The 23,796-nt window shown below is 51.5% G+C and overlaps 1 protein-coding gene and 1 long non-coding RNA gene across 2 annotated transcripts in view; both read right to left on the minus strand.

The window, feature by feature from the left end:
* LOC138522122 (E3 ubiquitin-protein ligase TRIM39-like) overlaps positions 1–15,192 on the minus strand; it is a 90,741-nt gene extending 75,549 nt beyond the window's left edge. Inside the window, exons 1-2 of the mRNA XM_069635379.1 lie at positions 14,714–15,192; positions 9,474–9,569 (exon numbers count right to left, since the gene is read on the minus strand). Coding sequence (XP_069491480.1) covers positions 9,474–9,569; positions 14,714–15,181 — 564 coding nt within the window. The 5' untranslated portion in view covers positions 15,182–15,192. The remainder of the gene's footprint in view (positions 1–9,473; positions 9,570–14,713) is intronic.
* LOC138521888 (uncharacterized) overlaps positions 1–23,796 on the minus strand; it is a 502,654-nt gene that overhangs the window by 159,130 nt on the left and 319,728 nt on the right. The gene's annotated exons all lie outside the window — the stretch shown is intronic.

Raw genomic sequence — 23,796 nt, forward strand, 5'->3', positions numbered from 1 at the left:
AGTGCAATAAAATGGGCTACCCAGGTCTCGTCGGTGTTGGGGTTAACTTGTAAAGCCACATGTTGTGTTTTATTCATAAAGTTTAACAGAAACCAAATCTCTGCACTGTTTTTGCTGGCAATAGCTGCCAACATGTGTTCAGCATCTCTTTGGGCTAAAATGCTCCTAGAGCCTCGCTACCAATTACCCTAAGTCTAAAGTTTGTATGGTCTCTGGGGGGAATGGACCAGCAGCGGCTTCCATCATTATCGCTCCTGCTAAAATGGCTGAATCCAGATTGTCCGTAAACGTGATTAAGCGCTCACTTGTCACAGCATTCAAAGGTTCATGGAAATCCACTGTTGGGTTTGATTGTGCTGGCACAACCCCTGTCAAAGATCCACGCGCTGCCATTTGAAGGAAGTTGCGAATGTCTGAGGATGGCCGCAGTAGAATAATCGGCGGCAAGGCACTTAGCGGTGGCAGCAGAGGCATCAATGGACAGTTAATTGTAGAATCAGTTGCAAGGCGAGGTGCTTGGAGCAACTTTGCCAGCCTTGTGCACTTCAATACATAGGCATAAGACCTATTCCCTATTAATTAAGTTATATTAGGTTAACAAAATAGTTGGCCACTTACTCCTGTCTCTATACAAGGGTTGAAGTCAGAAGAGTGTTCTGTTTCAGTACGGTAAGGCCTTCGTAGGAGCTCTGCAGAAGCACCTCCCAGCCTAACAGCACTCCGAGTGCACTCTACGAGTGTGCGCATGCGGGTGTGCGCGGCCCGCACCTTTTATGCAATCCCAGGTGCTTGTAGGCAGGATTTACAGCATCCAGTAGAAAAAATAAAGTCCTTTGATAAAACAGCGATACAATGATTAAAAGCTCAGGGAGAGAAACGTCTTCTTTCTCGCAGTCTCTGAAGTGATGCAACCAAACAGCACTCTGAGTGCAGTATACAAGTGTTGGTTTCTCCTCTGCACCTGAAGGGCAGTGGGCCTGGAGGATGAGGTACCTTGGCGTGCATCCTTTGGCAGAGGGAGGTGGGGGGAAGAGGCCAGGTAGTGGGCCTGGAGGCAGCTTGGCATGTATCTTTTGGTAGATATGATGGGTTATTTATAACAGGCTTAATACCCAGAGGTTTCTAAGCCCGGACCTGGGGATCGAACCTGTGTTGCTCCGTGTCGTCTTGCTTCCAAGTCGAGCACATTGCCTCTGAGCTATCCTCCCGAGCTTGGGGGAGCTTGGGGCTTTGGCGTGCAGGGCAGTTGCCCTGAAGGCTGAGGTAGCTTGGCGTGTATCCTGTGGCAGTGTGAGCTGGAGCCGGGCGGCAGGGCAGTGGGCCTGGAGGCTGAGGTAGCTTGGTGTGTATCCTTGGCAGAGGGAGCTTTGAGATGGAGGCAGGGCAGTGGGCCTGGAGGTTGGGGTAGCTTGGTGTGTATCCTTGGGCAGAGGGGGCGGGGAGTGGACCTGGAGGTTGAGGTGGCTTGGCGTGTATCCTTTGGCAGAGGGGGTGCAGGGCAGTGGGACTGTTAGTGTAGAGTAGGCAGCACGATGACGGGGTGTGTGCTCTACTCTCTTAGTGGTGAGCGGGCACAGACAAGTGTGTGTCCTTTTTAGTTATACTCTTTTGGTGGGGGCAGGAAGCAATATTTTCTCTGGGCTCTGTCTCTCTCTCTCTGTATTTCTCCTGCTCCATACTGGAATGTGCTTCACAAATTTATGTGTTGCTTGAAACGCCATCTCTCACTGGCTCTCTTGAAAGATGAAAACATTGCTCCAAATTTTTCTGTCATGCTTTCTTAATTTGTAGCAAGTACCATGCATCCTATTTTAGTTTTTCATAAAAATATCTCTTTTATTATTTCGGTACTTACCAATCTTGTACACATCTCTCTTTACAGGGAACACATATCTAAAAAATTATTTTATACACATTCATTTGGCCAGACAGAAAAAGGTCTTCAACATAACAGTTTATACAGTAAAAATAAAACATCTTTCTTAGACACAAAATCTGGACACTGTTGAATTACAGTGTCTTTTTCCAGTTCATTTCCTTAGTTGTATAGGGCCTACCAATTTAGAGCAGTGCTGGTGGTTGCTGTATAGAAAGGTCGACACAGTGTTTTTCGGCCGTCTCGTCACTAACGGTGGTGTATTAGATAAGCAGCCTTCATCAGGACGATGATGTGATTTTCAATTACACAAACATATATGTATTGTGTCTTATTCAGTAGTGGCCTGTCCCGTTCTTTTAGCAGGTAGAAAACCCTATTATTGGGCGGAGTCCAAAAATGGAAAACAATGCGTCACCAATCTTAGGGAGGAAGACTGCAGCCACGAGTCTAAATGGTTGTGGGGATCCAGAATGCACGTCCCCGAGAATGGGAGTGAGTATCTTTTGGAGCCCGACACCTTTGTCACGCAAGCCCCTCTACCCCACTACAGGCTGTTGTCCCGAGAGCGATAGTCGCAGAACAGCAGCAGAAACAGTCGCAGGTGAAAGCAGCCCTTGAGAAGGCCAGTTGCAGGAAAGAGGGCGCGGGCAGCAGCACCAAGCAAACCCAGGCCTTCACTGTCAGAGCGCTGATGAAGAACTCTGTGGTGAGTGGTCCGCTACGTTTACCCACATCGGAGGCCACCGCCATATATGCTGTCACATTGCAGGGAAATAAGAGGTGGATGCTCTGACAGGTGAAAGTGCAGCCTCAAATGGCTTCTCTGGGTGCAGTACGCCATGTTTTGGCATGAGCCTTTTGGCGCAACACTTAGGGCGCAGAGCCCCTTTCGCAGCAGCCAGATTGGCGCAAAAACAAATTTGGTGCTGGCCTAACAAACCGGCACAGGATAACAAACTGAATACGAACTGTGGGGTTCATAAATATATATATTGCCCCCACGAGGACAAGTTGTCCACGTATTGGGCAATAATGCCATCCCTCGAGAGCAGTAATATCTCACATGTATGTACTTTAAATATCGAACATATTTTTTATATATTGGCATGGAGCTAGGCCCTTAGCCAAAATGCACTTCATCTTTGCACCTTTGCAGGGTTTGAAACTGAGATTCGATGAGAAGGAACTAAAACCAGCTCCTGGGTGTCAGGCATCACCTTGTAGGCAGGAGCACCGCAGGTGAACCAGGAGCTACCAGAGATGCTTCTTAAAATGTTTGTGCATTTTGTATGAACCATTGTGTTTGAATGTGTATTAGATGTGTTCTAATTCTTCTTTATTAACATTCTCAAATACTCAAAGTAAATGTCAGATTTACATGTTTGGAAGGTACCAGTTTGCCCAAATGTAGCTCCTGGTAGCTGTTGGTTTCAAGCTAACCAGGCCTTACTATGCTAGAAGCAGGATCTAAATAGCTTCCAGCTCCCCTCAATTTCAAACCCTGCCTTTGCATGAAAATGAAAAGCTGGAAAGAGCAATTGAGCTGAAAGCGCCTAGGTCATGCCATCCAGTTGGCAGTGATGACGTGCATTTCAGAACCTAGGGTGAGTTTTCCCGGAGAGGTTTTCGCCTGACTGTCACTCCCTCCCGTATAGGGACGAGGCGTGCAGCAGGTCACTTGCAGATCTCTCGCGAAGCAGGACATTTTGGTGCGGCTGTTCTGCTCAGCAGCCTGCATGCCAGGGCACCGCCACATTGATACGAAAGTCACTGCGCCAAAACATGCCGGTGCCTAACAGTCCCTGTGCCTGTTGGCTGTGCCCTAACGGCTGCGCCCTAACGGCCGCGCCGAAACATCCTGCTTCATCTGGGTGTGCCTTGCTGGTGGTGTGGTGTTGCTTTGTTGCCATCAAGTGGAAAAAAGTGTGAATTGATGTTACACAGACTTGTTAAGCATTATATACAGGATAATGTGAGGGTCAACCTCTGCACAGCAACGGAGGACCACTCCGTTACCAATGATAATGCCGGACACCGGTGCAGCGTGTAGACACGTCTTTATTTAACTTAATACTGAACTCCCCTTTCACCCCGGAATCCCTCCCTAGCCCTGCGTCACTTCCTTCCCCGCTTGGCCCATCGTGGCTCCTCCCCTAACCCAACAACAGCAATGGGCTGTGCTACGCTGCACAACATTACATCTCCCCCTTTTTAAACACCATAGATAAACATTTTACCCCATCTCTTCAATCAGTCGATGGGGTTTTATGCAAAATCGCTGAGGGCGTCTCTCTTGTCCTGGCGCTGCTGCCTCAGGATCATCACCGTGTCTGGCAGCCTAGTCACCTGAGTCTGAGCTATTCTGGTCAGCTTGGGTGGGGTACCACGTGTGCGTGTCTTCACCTGGGCATTTCCTGAAATGCGAGGTGTTTCATGTGATTGTCTTGCGAGACCCTCCTTGTGTCATCAGCATTGTTCCTCTCTTATGTGTTATGGCCAGCCATTCAGAGGCAAAAGCGGGATCTTCCTTCCAACCTCTAGGTTGTCGCACTACCACCTGGGCTCCCACCACTATGTTGTTTACCTTGGCTCCCCGCCTGGCATCAGCCCTGTCCTTAATTTTCTGTTTCTCCTCCCGATAACGGGCCCGGGCCGGTTATAGTGAGCTCTTGGGGAGAGTAATCGGGCCTTCTGGCAGTCGGGTACATACTGCTTTCCCAAACATGAGGTCAGCAGGACACACTCCTGTGGTGCTGGGCGCGGTGTGTCGGTACTCTCTGAGCAGCTGGTATAGGGTTTGTTCGAATGGGCTATTGTTGACGTTGGCCACCTGCAGAGATCGTTTGATGTTTGCCATGAATCGTACTGCAATTCAGTTGGCTTGTGGCCATAATGGTGTGATCCTCCTATGTTGAAAACCCATATACCTTGCAAAATTTGCAAAATCCTGACTAGTAAATGAAGGACCATTGTTGATTTGATGACTTTGGGGATTCCATCATATGTCGAGAGCATCTGATCCAGCACAGGTATGACACAGGTGGCAGATGTGGACTCAATCACCCGAAGGAGGGCGTGGTGGTCTGTGATGACTGAACACTTTTCTGTAGAGAAACAAATGAAAATACTCACAGGCCCACACAAGGGCCAGGCTCCCTTTCTCGAGCCTGCAAGTATGCCTACTTTGTGTGCATGAGGCTCCGGCTGGCATATGTCACTATGTACGAGTTGTGTGGATTATCCTGGTCCTGTTGTGTCAGAATGGCACACAGGCCGACTGGGCTGGTGTCCACGACCACCTCTGTGGTTCTGTCAGTGTGGAAATAAGCCATGTTCCTCTGCCTTCAAAATGCTATTACGGATGTTCTCAAAGGCTTCCTGGCATTCCTTTGTCCTTTGAAACGCCTGGTCACATTTCATGAGGTGTCTGAGAGGCGTACTAATGGTGGCGTAGTCCTGCAGGTATCTTGAGCAATAGCTAGAAAGCCAGAGGAACGAGCGTAGCTCAGACACATTCTGCGGTCTCGAGGCGGTGTTGAGCGCTGCTATTTTGTCATGGTCAGGTCGCATGCCTCGTTCAGAAAAGAGGTGTCAGAAAAATCTTAATGAGCCCTTGCGGAACAAGCATTTGTTTTTGATCATTGTCAGCCCCGCCACCTCAAGCGCTAAACATAGTCGGTACAGAACGGCATCATGTCCTCTGTGGATCTTCCAAAGACCAGGACGTCATCCAAGTAATTTAAGCAGTTAGGGATGTCGTATGACCTTGTGAAATTCGTCCTGAAAGATTTTGTGTGCAGATGATATTCTGACACTGAGTCGTTTATATCAGAATAGGCCCATATGTATCAAGAATGTGGTGATGTATCCCGACTCAGGGACAATTTCTAGCTGGTGATATCCCTTTGTGAGTTCTAGTTTCGAGAACACCTTTGCTCTGTGGATTAAGTGAACCATGTCTGTGATTCGAGGCACCTGATGTCTCTCTCTTTCTATCGCCTCATTTGCCCTTCTCATATCTACACATAGCCAGATGGACCCTTTGGCTGCTTTTTTGGGGACCGGCTCTATGGGGGGTTCAATGGCGTGTTGGTCCAATAGTTTCTTGAGTTCGTCCTCCACCTGTTTCTGTATGTTGACTGATATGCCCCGATAGTGTTGGGCTATCGGCTAGACGTCGGGATCTATATGAAGTTGTATTTTGCAGTTTCTGAGCTTTTGCCGAGACCTTTGAACAGTTTTGTGAATGTCCTTTCAATGTCCAAAAAGAGGTCAGGGCGCCCCTCTGCAAGAAAGAACACGGCATGATAACCTGTCCTGTGGGAATGTACCCACTCAGAATCTTCAGCCACATGTTTTACCTCACTGTACCTTTCACAAAGGAGGACTACCATTTGCATATCAGTCTTTGTCCTTCACTCTTGAGCAGTCCAGCACTGAAATGCTAGGCAATCCTCCTTTGAACAAGAGTACCAAACCAACAGCAACCCCAGACACGTGTTTCTGCTTAGTCCGGGCTCATCAGTGAGGTGGAGCTGTGCCTCTCTGAGGACAGTAAGCAAGGGGTTCACGTCTGGATAACTGTAGGTAACTTAGGGTGACCAACCCCAAGTTCCTTTTAACTTTAAAAAGAGGTCAGGGCGCCCCTCTGCATGAAAGAACACGGAATGATAACCTGTTCTGTGGGAATTAACCCACTCAGTCCGCAGCGACATGTTTTACCTCACTGTACCTTTCACAAAGGAGGAATACCATTTGCATATCAGTCTTTGTCCCGCCCACTTGAGCAGTCCAGCACTGAAATGCTAGGCAATCCTCCTTTGAACAAGAGTACCAAACCAACAGCCACCCCAGACAGGTGTTTTCAACTGGTAGGGGACGTGTACCAGCCCCATGTCTACTGTGGTCTTGAAGCTGAGGATACACCCACTGTTGGTCTCTGTCTTGAGCACATGAAGCTGGAGGCGTGCTGCATGTGCTTTGCATGAGCAGACTGCTGAAATTACTCCTCTGCATGGCAGGGGTGTTGTGGACCCATACAGGTAGATGTCTATGGTCGACGGTTAGCTTTGGGGCTGTGGGAGCCTGTTGTATGCCTCCACACTTAGGATGTTTACCATCGTCGATGAGGAACTCAGCAGGGATGTCATTAATGTGCATGATCAGTGTTGGGCTATGCTCCTTAGCCACATCATTGTTCAGTGTCCATATGTAGCCCTTTTTCCTCTGATCGTCTTTGGACGATAGAGAGTCACTGCTTGGCGCGGATCGTACTTTGATGTATCGAACATGTCGCCTGGAGCGCCACTGTCTGTGTCCGTCAGATGCTGGTTGACTGCAGGGGTATGATCTGGTGCTCTTGAGGTCATCCAGCCTGTATCTTCTTGTCTCACTTCCAGTCCCGGCCTCGTGTGAGCTTGCCTGCGTGGCTCTCCACCTCTCTTACTATGGAATGGCATCCACAGCAGGTCTCTATGCTATTGTTCCATTATCTGTAACTTTCGGGTGACCCCTTATATCTCTGACCCCCATTTATGCTTTTTGCTACTTTCATAGGATGCCCCATGTCGGCTTTCCAGCTCATCCACCTGGCTGTGGATGTCTAATCTCTCCCGCCTCCAGCACTTCTCAGTGGATGTCTTGTATCTCTCCCCTCCAGCTCTGCTCCCCGTACTCTCTGGGGATGTCTCGTATCCCTCCCCTCCAGCTCTGCTCCCCGTACTCTCAGGGGTTGTCTCATATCTCTGCCCTCCAGCCCTGCTCCCCGTACTCTCAGGGGATGTCTCGTATCTCTCCCCTCCGGCTCTGCTCTCTTCTGCTTCCTCTCCTTGAATCAGCTGTTCTGCGCGCTCTGCACATTTGCGGTCCCTACTTCAGCTGAATCTGTGTTTCTCCCAAAGGTAAGCCACTGGGGCTGACATCTCCAGCATTGGCCCCAATATCATGCCAATAATTTCATTCTGTGTGCGAGCGCTACTGTTTCTGAATTGTTTGCCGTGGATGGAATGCTCTGCATAATTGAAGTGCTTTGTTCACTATGGTCACGGAATGCCGTTTGACCGTTTAGCACTTGTTTTTTTAACCTGGTGCCTGACAATTCAAGGGCACCTCTGTTTCATCCCATATGGCCCTGTGGCACTCGGCCACATCCAAGATGGCGGCTCGCTTACTGCATTGAATCCTGCTGCATTGACTTCCTTCAGCGAGCCCGCCCCATTGGCTACTTCGTTTTCTTCTTCAACCATTGGGTGCACCAGCAGTGCGGAGCCGGCCCTTCCTTAAAGGCCTGCATCTAAGGCCCCTGTCTCCTTCATGTCCACTACCAGAATGCTACTTGATGTATTTTCTTGTCACCCCTGCATTCAAACTTCCTTGACGCCACAACCTCACTCTACCTTGAAATCTGGACTTCCATAACACTTCCTCCATAACTATTGGTACATTCCCTACTCTTGGCACGTTTCTACCCCCTTGTGCCTCAGTCCCCCTCTCTGCTTGTCCCCCATGTTTGCACCTCTGATTACACTGCATGTTCACACCCACTTCTAACTTCTGTATCTGGGTGCTTTCCAAATTTTGCTGTGTTTTCATGTATTTAGCTTAATTCAGATTTGGCTGTGTTTTCATGCATTTAGCTAAATTCAGATTTGGCTGTGTTTTCATGCATTTAGCTTAATTCAAATGTAGCTGTGTTTTCATGCATTTAGCTTAATTCAGATTTGGCTGTGTTTTCATGCATTTAGCATAATTCAAATCTGGCAGTGTTTTCATTCAGTTGGCTTAGTTGCAATCCTCTTTTTTGCCTATCCTTACCTCTCTTTCTATCCTTTTTCTCTAACTCCCCCTTCGTTGCCTGTATGCTTGCCTGTTGTATCTCGCCCCCCCGTTTGCTTAGATGTCTGCTTAATTAAATCCCTCTTCTTGCTGTCCCCTCATTTCTCCTCTCCCCCCTCCCTTCACTGTATCCTTAGCACTTACTATCAGAAATGTCGTCGAACTGTATGATAGCAGCTTGTTTGTCTCCTCCCCCCTCACTTGTTTTTTCCTCCCTCTCCCCCTCCAGCCTATCTGAATTGTCGTCAGGCTAAGTAGGATAGTTGCTTGTTTTGTTCACCTTCTCCCTGTTTCCCCTCCCCCCACCTCTTGTTAAATTCTGGCACTACCAAAATTGTCATCAGGCTTAGTAAGGTAGCCGCTTGTCTGTCTCATTCTCCTTCCCACCCCCCCAGCCCCCTTATCACTGTCAAAAGCTCTTGCACTATCTGAAATGTCGCCAGGCCGAGTATGATAGTTAATTTCACATTCTTAATGTATCAAGGTCTTATAAGAATGTCACTGTATTCTCCCTTGTTCCCTCCCTGCCTTGAAGCGCTTTGAAACACATTGTGTATAGGCGCTATATAAATAAACAATCAATTCAATTCAATACTCTCAGGGGATGTCTCCTATCTCACCCATTCAACACTGCTCCCTGTACTCTCAGGGGATGTCTCGCAATCTCACCCACCCAGCACTGCTCCATGGACTCTCGAAGGCTCCCTTGAGCCTCTCTGCCCTGAGCCGCTCTACACATATATGAAGCCATTGCTCTCACCTCAAGCTCGGATGCTTTCCTGCTTTCTTCCTCTACCCACTCCTGCAGGCCCTTCAGCTCTTGTTTCAGATGCTCCATGTGGCTGTAAAGTTTATCCTACAAGAATAAAACCAGTTTGTTAGTCAAAAGATTTCCTGTAAATAAATAATCTACACAGACAACAAGACAGAAGGGTCCCAGGACAGCCTCGCTCTTTCCCTACACCTGTATATAGTCTATGAAGAAAGCCCCCTGTATTTTCTCTTAAGCACACTTACAGTCTACAATGTATGCTCCCTCAGACTGCCTGCTGCTCCCATAGGCTAATGGACAGTCTATAAAGAATGCTCCCTCAGGCTCCCAACTGCTCCCATAGGCTAATGGACAGACTATAAAGAATTCTCCCTCAGACTCCTAGCTTGCTTCTCCCACAGGTTAATGTATAGTCTATAACAGAGGTCTTCAAACTGTGGGGCGCGGCCCCATCCCAGAGGGGTGGCGGGGGGAGGGGGTGGCAAGAGCCCAGCATGAAATGTAAAAAAAACAACTAAAAAAAATATATATATTTTTTTTTAGATTGGAGGAAATGGGCAGGGGCGGCTCACATGGTCGGACTGGACAATAAAACTGTCTCAGGCACCAATGAAAAAGCAGCCCGCAGTTGCAAATGGATATTCATTCCTTTAGTCACAGACTGTTTGAATAGTACCCAAGGGGGTGTTTTTTGTTAAGCAAATTGTGATATTTAAAGAATTTTCATTCAGCAACAATGGTCAAAACTACCAGCTGCATAGAGAAGTAACTCATCAAGCTGGCCCACATTGGCCAAAAAAAGCGCCGTTTTGACTGGCTTACACTAGCATTTTGCATTTTTGGTACGGGCATTGCCCTATTGCCCTATAGGCCAGTACGAACCTGGCGGCTCATCCATAATGGGCGAAGGGGCGTCCACCCAGTGGCCCCCCCACCCATTTTGGAGGAGCCGAGGAGCCAGCCCAGTGAAACACTGAGCACTCCCTCGGCTGCTTTTTACAGCTGAGGGAGTGCTCCTGGGCTGGCTGAACTGTTTTCCTTTGACAGTTCAGTTCCCCAGCCATACATGCTCACTGAGCCATGCAAGGCTGGAGGCGTTTTGCTTTGCAAGCCTTCCATAGCTCATTGGAAATACTGGCTAGGGCACAGCATGTCTGTATGTGAGAGGAGGAGCTCCTGCGCCACCTCACACATACGGACAGAGCAAACTGGAGCAGGGCATTTCAGCACCCACGTGCAGGCCCCTGTAGAAGGTACGTTTATGTTCATTTATTTTTTATTTAAATATTTGTATGGATGCGTGCATGCTTGTGTTATGATTGAGTGTATGGTGATGGGTGCTTGTATTAATGATAGAGTGATTGTTGTGTGAATGTGCGTGTATTTGTGTGTGCGTGTATGTGTGTGCGTTTGTTTTGGTCCGTTGAGCTGATTTTGGCGAGTGGGGGGTAGTGGGGGGGAACGAGGGTTGTACAACAAAGGCATTTTAAAAATGCCTTTTTTGCACAATCCCCTACCCAGCTGGCAAAATCAGCTCTCCTTCTGAGGTGCTGTGGAGCCCAGGGGATAGGAAAGGGATATTGTTTACTGGATATCTATCATAGATGTCCAGTCAAAAATATCATGCTTTCCCCCCTTGGCCCCCCATCGCCAATTGCAAACTGTTTGGCTTTTTTTTAAAGTATGCTCTAAAGTGCAACATTTTAACCCATTATTTAAAAATAATTCACGGTAGGGAAACCCCCCGAACCCCCCTTGATTGGTTCGGGCTCCCTCGCTACGCTCGGTCGCTATGGCATTTTCGTGGGGAATATTTATGATCCTCCACTTAAAAAATTTACCAGCTCCCACTGGCCCTCAGACTGTGTTGGGAACGGGGTGGGGGGAGCCCAGGGACTGTGGTGGGAGCAGGAAGGGCAGGAGCACTGGGATAGTGGTGGGAGCAGGGTGGGGAGAGCCCAGGGTCTGGGGTGGGGTGGGGAGAGCCCAGGAACTGGGTAGGAGTGGGATGAGGGAGACCAGCGACTGTGATGGAAGCAGGTGGGGGAGCACAGGAACTATACTGGGAGTAGGGTGCAGTGACGGCGTGCAATAGTTCATAGCCATTTGTACATACTGCCCATTTGGCATTTTTGGGGGGGCCCGGCCTGCCCAAATTTTGCTCAGGGGGGGCCCAGGCCAAAAAAGTTTGAAGACCACTGGTCTATAAAGAATGCTCCCTCAGACTCCTAGCTGCTCCCATAGGCTAATGCAGTCTATAAAGAATGCTCCCTCAGACTCCTGGCTGCTCCCATAGGCTAATGTACAGCCTATAGAGAATACTCCCTCAGACTCCTTGCTGCTCCCCTAGGCTAATGTAGAGTCTATAGGGACTGCTCCCTCAGTCTTCTAGCTGCTCCCATAGGCTAATGTACATTCTATAGAGAATGCTCCCTTAGACTCCTAGCTCCTCTCCATAGGCTAATGTACAGTCTATAGAGAATGCTCCCTCAGTCTTCTAGCTGCTCCCCATAGGCTAATGTACAGCCTAAAGAGAATACTCCCTCAGACTCCTTGCTGCTCCCCTAGGCTAATGTAGAGTCTATAGGGAATGCTCCCTCAGTCTTCTAGCTGCTCCCATAGGCTAATGTACAGTCTATAGAGAATGCTCCCTTAGACTCCTAGCTCCTCTCCATAGGCTAATGTACAGTCTATAGAGAATGCTCCCTCAGTCTTCTAGCTGCTCCCCATAGGCTAATGTAGAGTCTATAGAGAATGCTCCCTCAGTCTTCTAGCTGCTCCCATAGGCTAATGTACAGTCTATAGAGAATGCTCCCTCAGTCTTCTAGCTGCTCCCATAGGCCAATGGACAGTCTATAGAGAATGCTCCCTCAGACTCCTGGATGCTCTCATAGGCTAATGGACAGTCTATAGAGAATGCTCCCTCAGTCTTCCAGCTGCTCCCCATAGACTGGTTTACAATCCATAGCTCATCCATCTTGGAAGACACTCTGTTCATAGGGGTCCTAAGGTCATCAATCCTCATACCCTTTCCCCCATTAAATATAAATGGTGACACCACCCACGACACATATGTAACCAGATCCGAGATCCTTGACCTGCCACAAACACACCTGGTTCTCCTCAGCAGACCCTCCTACAGTGGGAGACGTATGGTCCTGGATATTGCACCCTCAGCAGGAGCACCCACAGAGAAGCTCGGGATATCCACACATGGCACACGTGAGGTCATGTGTGAGGTCACATGCTGGGCACATGCCAGGTTACGTGCATTGCAATGATCAGAGAGTGAAGGTTAAGCAGAAACCTTAACATTGGGTGAAGTGGGGCAGGGGGTGGGGGGCTGAAGTCGAGTAGCACCAGCCTTGCATGGGATGGGGCTGCGCCCCAGGGCTGGGTCAACCATTGCCCATCTGCAGAGAGCTCGCCATTGGGTGAAGTGGGGGGCTGCAGTCGAGCAAGAGGACTGGAGTCAGAAGAGGGGCTGAAGTCAAAAGAAGGGAGATTTTAGGGGTTAATTGGGGGAACAACCTCCATTTATGTATTTCCTTAAAGGAAGGGCCTCATTAGAAGTGAACCCACACCTAAAATCTGCTGCTTTGACATGGAGTTAATACTGGCTTGTAAAGCTGCAGCAACTGTCCATGCAGAATTACTGCATGTCCTGTGGGATTCCATAATGGGGAATAGCAGCAGCTGTGCAGTGTATTACTGACCAAGACATACCACACACACACCCTGTACTCTGTGGCAGCCTCCACACAGTATGAGATGCAAGGTCCCAAACATGCCACACACACCATTATACTGTTGGGCAGCCTGGAACTCAGTAGGAGATTTAGGGTCCCAAGACATGCCACTTACACCCTCTGTACTCTGTGGTAGCCTTTACTCGGTATGAGATATATGCTCCCAGGACTTGCCACATACACCCCATGTACTCTTGGGCAGCCCCCACTCACCATGAGCTTTAGGATCCCAAGACATGCAACATTCATCACGTGTACTCTTGGGCATTCTCCACCCAGCACCTTAGGTTCTATCCATGGCATGTGTACTCTCTGGGCGCGGGGGCATCGTGGGACATGTGGTTCCTGTCTGGTCACATATGCAATTTTGAAGTGACCACCGGTAAGGAAACGGGTAAATAACTTTAATATATATTTATTATATATATATATATATATATATATATATATATATATATATATATATATATATATATATATATATATATGGAGGAGGGAGACAGTGAGTCCGGCAGCAGGGGCTCGTAGCTGTTGAAATGCGAACAGCGTTCCCCACTCCAAATGATGATGTCACTCTCGTCTGCGGCACGCTCCCAGCACGCTCCCAGCACGCTCTCCCAGCACGCTCTCAGCCTGGGTTGCTGCATTGTTTGTCGACCTCTGTTTTCTTCTAAGGTAGTGCGGATGCTACCAATTTGTACATTTGGTCAGCCTTATTCTGTGGCAACCCTTTGGTCCCAAGCTTGCTATATGAACATTGTGTGGTCTTGGGCATCTTACTATAGACGACACTGTGACCTTTGCGAGCTCAGACCCTTCACATAATATGCATGGTGTGCCCTTAGGCTGCCTCCTAAATTGGACAAACAGCGTGCACCCTAAGGTCACAGACCCGTCTAATGCACACCGTGGTACTTTGGACAGACACTTTGATTCCTGCCCCTTTACATACTCTACTTGTGCTCCTGGGCACCCTTATGAGGGCGCAGGGAGGGTGCCTTTTGCCACCAGTCAAGTCACACACAGTGTGCTCTTGGGCCCTTCTTTATAGGACACACTGTGTGAGCTCTATGCTGCAGAGATACCTGGCACACACTCAGGTGTGTGGTTCTCTTCACTGTGCAGCTGCACGTGCTGGACCTCCTCCTTTAGGGGTTCGCTGTGGCTATAATGAGTGCCTGCGCCATCACATCCACAACGCATGTCCCTATAGCACACATACCTGGTACTCCTGGGCAGCATCAGAAATGAAGAGCAGTGTGTGAGAATGCACCCATGTCCCAGACTTACAGCACACACATACCTTGTACTCATGGGCAACTGCTGGGATGGAGGCACAGTGTGAGAACCCCACCCTCCACCCAACCCCATGTCCCTATAACACACATACACCTTGTACTCCTGGACAGGCGCTGGAATGAGGAGCACTGTGCAGAGAACCCACCCATGTCCCTGGCCTACAGGCTACAGCACACATACCTTGTACTCCTGTGCAGCCTCGGAAATGGGGAGCACTGTGTGAGGCTTATGATCACGTGACATGCTGCACACCACACAGATGGGTCTCTGGTCATCCTCGCAGAAGAGTTTCAGTTTCTCTTCATGTTCTCTGCACATATTCTCCTCCTGGGGGGTGTTGCTGGGGGCGGGAAGCTGTTTGGCTATTTCCACCACGTTCGCCACTAGCCTGATGGGTCGGAGGGTTTTGCTCTGTGAGGTTTCCCTGCACTGAGGGCAGGGGAAGTTTGCCTCCAGTCCCTCCCAGCACTGAGTGATGCAGGACAGGCAGAAGGCATGTCCGCACTGCACAGACACCGGCTCTGTGAAGTATTCCAGGCATATGGAGCAGGTGGCCTCCTCCTTCAGGCTCTGGAGCTGGGCGGCTGTGGCCATGTTCCTGCTCAGCTGCAAAACACGAAACACGTTACTTTTGGTTTCGTTTCTCATCAGAGCCCCTGAAGGGGGCGTGTCAGTCCTTCTCCTTCCTTATACACCGCGGAAGAGCGTGAAGTCTTTACTGCCTGTGCGACATGCCTATCAAGGTGGATGGGCGTGTCCTCTTTAGAGCAGGCACTGGTGTGGACTTGGAACAAAGATACCTTGGAAAATACTTTAGAAGAGCCCCTCTCCCCCTATCAAGCACATTTTTCCATATTGGTATTTTCCTATGTCTTCTTTTTGTTGGTGTGTTTTCAAGCGCCATGAGTTGTAGAGCTGCTTCGGAGCACTGTCCAGAGTTATGTAACACCGGATAGCACCTTGAAACGCATTTGCCTCATGTTAGCTTCTTTATTTTGTGCCACTTTATTGTACAAATGGTGTGTGGTCACAAATTGTGGGTCTGACACAGTTTTTCCTGATTCCACTTCCGAAATCCAGCACAGAAGATGTTCTGGTTTCATAATTTAGAGACCGAGAAACCAGTCCCCAGGTAATCCAATAAGCGACCCAGGCAGCGATGCTAGAGGCAGGATGTATTCCCATGCAGCTGCGACCCAGGCAGCGATGCCAGAGGCAGATGTATTCCCATGCAGCTGCGACCCAGGTAGCAGTGCTAGAGGCGGGATGTATTCCCATGCAGCTGCGACCCAGGCAGCTATGCTAGAGGCAGGATGTATTTCCATGCAGCGGTGACCCAGGCAGCAATGCCAGAGGCGGGATGTATTCCCATGCAGGTGCGACCCAGGCAGCTATGCTAGAGGCAGGATGTATTCACATGCTGTTGTGACCCAGGCAGCAATGCCAGAGGCAGGATGTATTTCCATGCAGCTGTGACCCAGGCAGCGATGCTAGAGGCAGGATGTATTCCCATACAGCTGCGACCCAGGCAGCAATGCTAGAGAGAGGCAGGATGCAGCTGCGACCCATGCAGCAATGCTAGAGGCAGGATGCAGCTGTGACCCAGGCAGCAATGCCAGAGGCAGGATGTATTTCCGTGCAGCTGCGACCCAGGCAGCTATGCTAGAGGCAGGATGTATTTCCATGCAGCGGTGACCCAGGCAGCAATGCCAGAGGCGGGATGTATTCCCATGCAGGTGCGACCCAGGCAGCTATGCTAGAGGCAGGATGTATTCACATGCTGTTGTGACCCAGGCAGCAATGCCAGAGGCAGGATGTATTTCCATGCAGCTGTGACCCAGGCAGCGATGCTAGAGGCAGGATGTATTCCCATACAGCTGCGACCCAGGCAGCAATGCTAGAGAGAGGCAGGATGCAGCTGCGACCCATGCAGCAATGCTAGAGGCAGGATGCAGCTGTGACCCAGGCAGCAATGCCAGAGGCAGGATGTATTTCCGTGCAGCTGCGACCCAGGTAGCAGTGCTAGAGAGAGGCAGGATGCAGCTGTGACCCAGGCAGCAATGTCAGAGGCAGGATGTATTTCCGTGCAGCTGCGACCCAGGCAGCAATGCTAGAGAGAGGCAGGATGCAGCTGCGACCCATGCAGCAATGCTAGAGGCAGGATGCAGCTGTGACCCAGGCAGCAATGCCAGAGGCAGGATGTATTTCCGTGCAGCTGCGACCCAGGCAGTTATGCTAGAGGCAGGATGTATTTCCATGCAGCTGTGACCCAGGCAGCAATGCCAGAGGCGGGATGTATTCCCATGCAGGTGCGACCCAGGCAGCTATGCTAGAGGCAGGATGTATTCACATGCTGTTGTGACCCAGGCAGCAATGCCAGAGGCAGGATGTATTTCCATGCAGCTGCGACCCAGGCAGCGATGCTAGAGGCAGGATGTATTCCCATACAGCTGCGACCCAGGCAGCAATGCTAGAGAGAGGCAGGATGCAGCTGTGACCCAGGCAGCAATGCCAGAGGCAGGATGTATTTCCGTGCAGCTGCGACCCAGGCAGCAATGCTAGAGAGAGGCAGGATGCAGCTGCGACCCATGCAGCAATGCTAGATGGAGGATGCAGCTGTGACCCAGGCAGCAATGCCAGAGGCAGGATGTATTTCCGTGCAGCTGCGACCCAGGCAGTTATGCTAGAGGCAGGATGTATTTCCATGCAGCTGTGACCCAGGCAGCAATGCCAGAGGCGGGATGTATTCCCATGCAGGTGCGACCCAGGCAGCTATGCTAGAGGCAGGATGTATTCACATGCTGTTGTGACCCAGGCAGCAATGCCAGAGGCAGGATGTATTTCCATGCAGCTGCGACCCAGGCAGCGATGCTAGAGGCAGGATGTATTCCCATACAGCTGCGACCCAGGCAGCAATGCTAGAGAGAGGCAGGATGCAGCTGCGACCCATGCAGCAATGCTAGAGGCAGGATGCAGCTGTGACCCAGGCAGCAATGCTAGAGGCAGGATGTATTCCCATGCAGCTGCGACCCAGGCAGCGATGCTAGAGGGGGGATGTATTCCCATGCAGCTGTGACCCAGGCAGCAATGCTAGAGGCAGGATGCATTCCCAGGCAGCAATGCTAGAGGCAGGATGTATTCCCATGCAGCTGCGACCCAGGCAGCGATGCTATAGGCGGGATTTATTCCCATGCAGCTGCGACCCAGGGAGCAATGCTAGAGGCAGGATGTATTTCCATGCAGCTGCGACCCAGGGAGCAATGCTAGAGGCAGGATGTATTTCCATGCAGCTGCCACCCAGGCAGCTATGCTAGAGGCAGGATGTATTCCCATGCAGCTGTGACCCAGGCAGCAATGCCAGAGGCGGGATGTATTCCCATGCAGCTGTGACCCAGGCAGCGATGCTATAGGTAGGATTTATTCCCATGCAGCTGCGACCCAGGGAGCAATGCTAGAGGCAGGATGTATTTCCATGCAGCTACGACCCAGGCAGCTATGCTAGAGGCAGGATGTATTCCCATGCAGCTGTGACCCAGGTAGCAATGCCAGAGGCGGGATGTATTTGCATGCAGCTGCGACCCAGGCAGCTATGCTAGAGGCGGGATGTATTCCCATGCAGCTGCGACCCGGGCAGCAGTGCTAGAGGCAGGATTTATTCCCAAGCAGCTGCGTCCCGGGCAGCAATGCTAGAGGCAGGATGTATTCCCAGGCAGCTGCATCCCAGGCAGCAGTGATAGAGGCAGGATGTATTCCCATGCAGCTGCGACCCGGGCAGCAGTGCTAGAGGCAGGATTTATTCCCAAGCAGCTGCATCCCGGGCAGCAATGCTAGAGGCAGGATGTATTCCCAGGCAGCTGCCTCCCAGGCAGCAGTGATAGAGGCAGGATGTATTCCCATGCTTCTGCGACCCAGGCAGCGATGCTAGAGGCAGGATGTATTCCCATGCTGCTGCAACCCAGGCAGCGATGCTAGAGGCAGGATGTATTCCCATGCAGCTGCGACCCAGGCAGCAATACTAGAGGCAGGATGTATTCCCATGCAGCTGCGAACCAGGCAGCGATGCTAGAGGCAGGGTGTATTCCCATGCAGCTGCGACCCAGGCAACACTGCCATAGGCGGGTTGTACTTCCATGCAGCTGCGACCCAGGCAGCAGTGCTAGAGGCGGGATGTATTCCCATGCAGCTGCGACCCAGGCAGCGATGCTAGAGGCAGGATGTATTTCCATGCAGCTGCGACCCAGACAGCAATGCTAGAGGCAGGATGTATTCCCATGCAGCTGTGACCCAGATAGCAAAGCTAGAGGCGGGATGTATTCCCGCGGGATGTATTCCCATGCAGCTGCGACCCAGGTAGCAATGCTAGAGGCAGGATGTATTCCCATGCAGCTGTGACCCAGGCAGCAATGCAAGAGGCGGGATGTATTCCCATGCAGCTGCGACCCAGGCAGCTATGCTAGAGGCGGGATGTATTCCCATGCAGCTGCGACCCAGGCAGCAGTGCTAGAGGCAGGATTTATTCCCAAGCAGCTGCGTCCCGGGCAGCATTGCCAGAGGCGGGATGTATTCCCATCCAGCTGCATCCCAGGCAGCGATGCTAGAGGCAGGATGTATTTCCATGCAGCTGCGACCCAGGCAGCAATGCTAGAGGCAGGATGTATTACCATGCAGCTGTGACCCAGATAGCAATGCTAGAGGCGGGATGTATTCCCGCAGGATGTATTCCCATGCAGCTGCGACCCGGGCAGCAATACTAGAGGCAGGATGTATTTCAATGCAGCTGCGACTGAGAAAGCAATGCTAGAGGCAGGATGTATTTCCATGCTGCTGTGACCCAGATAGCAATGCTAGAGGCAGGATGTATTCCCATGCAGCTGTGACCCAGGCAGCAATGCCAGAGGCGGGATGTATTCCCATGCAGCTGCGACCCAGGCAGCTATGCTAGAGGCGGGATGTATTCCCATGCAGCTGCGACCCAGACAGCAATGCTAGAGGCAGGATGTATTCCCATGCAGCTGCGACCCAGGCAGCAGTGCTAGAGGCAGGATTTATTCCCAAGCAGCTGCGTCCCGGGCAGCATTGCCAGAGGCGGGATGTATTCCCATCCAGCTGCATCCCAGGCAGCGATGCTAGAGGCAGGATGTATTTCCATGCAGCTGCGACCCAGGCAGCAATGCTAGAGGCAGGATGTATTCCCATGCAGCTGTGACCCAGATAGCAATGCTAGAGGCGGGATGTATTCCCGCAGGATGTATTCCCATGCAGCTGCGACCCGGGCAGCAATACTAGAGGCAGGATGTATTTCAATGCAGCTGCGACTGAGAAAGCAATGCTAGAGGCAGGATGTATTTCCATGCTGCTGTGACCCAGATAGCAATGCTAGAGGCAGGATGTATTCCCATGCAGCTGTGACCCAGGCAGCAATCCCAGAGGCGGGATGTATTCCCATGCAGCTGCGACCCAGGCAGCTATGCTAGAGGCGGGATGTATTCCCATGCAGCTGCGACCCAGACAGCAATGCTAGAGGCAGGATGTATTCCCATGCAGCTGCGACCCAGGCAGCAGTGCTAGAGGCAGGATTTATTCCCAAGCAGCTGCGTCCCGGGCAGCAATGCTAGAGGCAGTTTGTATTCCCAGGCAGCTGCATCCCAGGCAGCAGTGATAGAGGCAGGATGTATTCCCATGCTTCTGCGACACCGGCTCTGTGAAGTATTCCATGCATATGGAGCAGGTGGCCTCCTCCTTCAGGCTCTGGAACGGGGCTGCTGCGGCCATGTTCCTGCTCAGCTGCAAAAAAAGTGAAGTTAAGTTTCGTTTCTCATCAGAGCCCACGAAGTGGGCGTGTCAGTCCTTCTCCTTCCTTATACACCGTGGAGGAGTGTGAGGTCTTTACTGGCTGTGGGACACGCCCATCAAGCTGGGTGGGCGTGTCCTCAGTATAGCAGGGACTGGTGTGGATTTGGAACAAAAAGAAACCTTGGAAAATGCTGTAGAAGAGCCCCCTCCCGCTATCAAGCACATTTTTCCATATTGGTATTTTCCTGTGTCTTCTTTTTGTTGGTGTGTTTTCAAGCGCCATGAGTTGTAGAGCTGCTTCGGAGCACTGTCCAGAGTTATGTAACACCGGATAGCACCTTGAAACACATTTGCCTCATGTTTAGCTTCTTTATTTTGTGCCACTTTATTGTGCAAATGGTGTGTGGTCACAAATTGTGGGTCTGCCACAGTTTTTCCTGATTCCACTTCCGAAACCCGGCACAGAAGATGTTCTGGTTTCATAATTTAGAGACCGAGAAACCAGTCCCCAGGTAATCAAATAAGCGACCCAGGCAGCGATGCTAGAGGCAGGATGCATTCCCATGCAGCTGCGACCCAGGCAGCAATGCTAGAGAGAGGCAGGATGCAGCTGCAACCCATGCAGCAATGCTAGAGGCAGGATGCAGCTGTGACCCAGGCAGCAATGCTAGAGGCAGGATGTATTCCCATGCAGCTGTGACCCAGGCAGCAATGCCAGAGGCAGGATGTATTCCCATGCAGCTGCGACCCAGGCAGCGATGCTATAGGCGGGATTAATTCCCATGCAGCTGCGACCCAGGCCGCGATGCTAGAGGGGGGATGTATTCGCATGCAGCTGTGACCCAGGCAGCAATGCTAGAGGCAGGATGCATTCTCAGGCAGCAATGCTAGAGGCAGGATGTATTCCCATGCAGCTGCGACCCAGGCAGCGATGCTATAGGCGGGATTTATTCCCATGCAGCTGCGACCCAGGGAGCAATGCTAGAGGCAAGATGTATTTCCATGCAGCTGCGACCCAGGGAGCAATGCTAGAGGCAGGATTTATTTCCATGCAGCTGCGACCCAGGCAGCTATGCTAGAGGCAGGATGTATTCCCATGCAGCTGTGACCCAGGCAGCAATGCCAGAGGCGGGATGTATTCCCATGCAACTGCGACCCAGGCAGCAATGCCAGAGGCGGGATTTATTCCCATGCAGCTGCGACCCAGGGAGCAATGCTAGAGGCAGGATGTATTTCCATGCAGCTGCGACCCAGGCAGCTATGCTAGAGGCAGGATGTATTCCCATGCAGCTGTGACCCAGGCAGCAATGCCAGAGGCGGGATGTATTCCCATGCAGCTGCCACCCAGGCAGCTATGCTAGAGGCGGGATGTATTCCCATACAGCTGCGACCCGGGCAGCAGTGCTAGAGGCAGGATTTATTCCCAAGCAGCTGCGTCCCGGGCACCAATGCTAGAGGCAGGATGTATTCCCAGCCAGCTGCATCCCATGCAGCAGTGATAGAGGCAGGATGTATTCCCATGCTTCTGCGACCCAGGCAGCGATGCTAGAGGCAGTATGTATTCCCATGCTGCTGCAACCCAGGCAGCGATGCTAGAAGCAGGATGTATTCCCATGCAGCTGCGACCCAGGCAGCAATACTAGAGGCAGGATGTATTCCCATGCAGCTGCGACCCAGGCAGCGATGCTAGAGGCAGGGTGTATTCCCATGCAGCTGCGACCCAGGCAGCACTGCCATAGGCGGGTTGTACTTCCATGCAGCTGCGACCCAGGCAGCAGTGCTAGAGGGTGGGATGTATTCCCATGCAGCTGCGACCCAGGCAGCGATGCTAGAGGCAGGATATATTTCCATGCAGCTGCGACCCAGGAAGCAATGCTAGAGGCAGGATGTATTCCCATGCAGCTGTGACCCAGATAGCAATGCTAGAGGCGGAATGTATTCCCGCGGGATGTATTCCCATGCAGCTGCGAACCGGGCAGCAATACTAGAGGCAGGATGTATTTCAATGCAGCTGCGACCGAGGCAGCAATGCTAGAGGCAGGATGTATTTCCATGCTGCTGCGACCCAGGCAGCAATGCTAGAGGCAGGATGTATTCCCATGCAGCTGTGACCCAGGCAGCAATGCCAGAGGCGGGATGTATTCCCATGCAGCTGCGACCCAGGCAGCTATGCTAGAGGCGGGATGTATTCCCATGCAGCTGCGACCCAGGCAACAATGCTAGAGGCGTGATGTATTCCCATGCAGCTGCGACCCAGGCAGCAGTGCTAGAGGCAGGATTTATTCCCAAGCAGCTGCGTCCCGGGCAGCAATGCTAGAGGCAGGATGTATTCCCAGGCAGCTGCATCCCAGGCAGCAGTGATAGAGGCAGGATGTATTCCCATGCTTCTGCGACCCAGGCAGCGATGCTAGAGGCAGGATGTATTCCCATGCTGCTGCAACCCAGCCACTGATGCTAGAGGCAGGATGTATTCCCATGCAGCTGCGACCCAGGCAGCAATACTAGAGGCAGGATGTATTCCCATGCAGCTGCGACCCAGGCAGCGATGCTAGAGGCAGGGTGTATTCCCATGCAGCTGCGACCCAGGCAGCACTGCCATAGGCGGGATGTACTTCCATGCAGCTGCGACCCAGGCAGCAGTGCTAGAGGCGGGATGTATTCCCATGCAGCTGCGACCCAGGCAGCGATGCTAGAGGCAGGATGTATTTCCATGCAGCTGCGACCCAGGCAGCAATGCTAGAGGCAGGATGTATTCCCATGCAGCTGTGACCCAGATAGCAATGCTAGAGGCGGGATGTATTCCCGCGGGATGTATTCCCATGCAGTGGCGACCCGGGCAGCAATGCTAAAGGCAGGATGTATTTCCATGCTGCTGCGACCCAGGCAGCAATGCCAGAGGCGGGATGTATTCCCATGCAGCTGAGACCCAGGCAGCAATGCTAGAGGCGGGATGTATTTCCATGCAGCTGCGACCCAGGCAGCAATGCTAGAGGCAGGATGTATTCCCATGCAGCTGTGACCCAGATAGCAATGCTAGAGGCGGGATGTATTCCCGCGGGATGTATTCCCATGCAGTGGCGACCCGGGCAGCAATGCTAGAGGCAGGATGTATTTCCATGCTGCTGCGACCCAGGCAGCAATGCCAGAGGCGGGATGTATTCCCATGCAGCTGAGACCCAGGCAGCAATGCTAGAGGCAGGATGTATTTCAATGCAGCTGCGACCCAGGCAGCAATGCTAGAGGCAGGCTGTATTTCCATGCTGCTGCGACCCAGGCAGCAATGCCAGAGGCGGGATGTATTCCCATGCAGCTGAGACCCAAGCAGCAATGCTAGAGGCGGGATGTATTTCCATGCAGCTGCGACCCAGATAGCAAGGCTAGAGGTGGGATGTATTTCCATAGAGCTGTGACCCAGGCAGCAATGCTAGAGGTGGGATGTATTTCCATGCAGCTGCGACCCAGGTAGCAAT

The sequence above is a fragment of the Ambystoma mexicanum genome, chromosome 13 (assembly GCF_040938575.1).
Source record: "Ambystoma mexicanum isolate Mex_15411 chromosome 13, UKY_AmexF1_1, whole genome shotgun sequence".
Taxonomy (NCBI): domain Eukaryota; kingdom Metazoa; phylum Chordata; class Amphibia; order Caudata; family Ambystomatidae; genus Ambystoma; species Ambystoma mexicanum.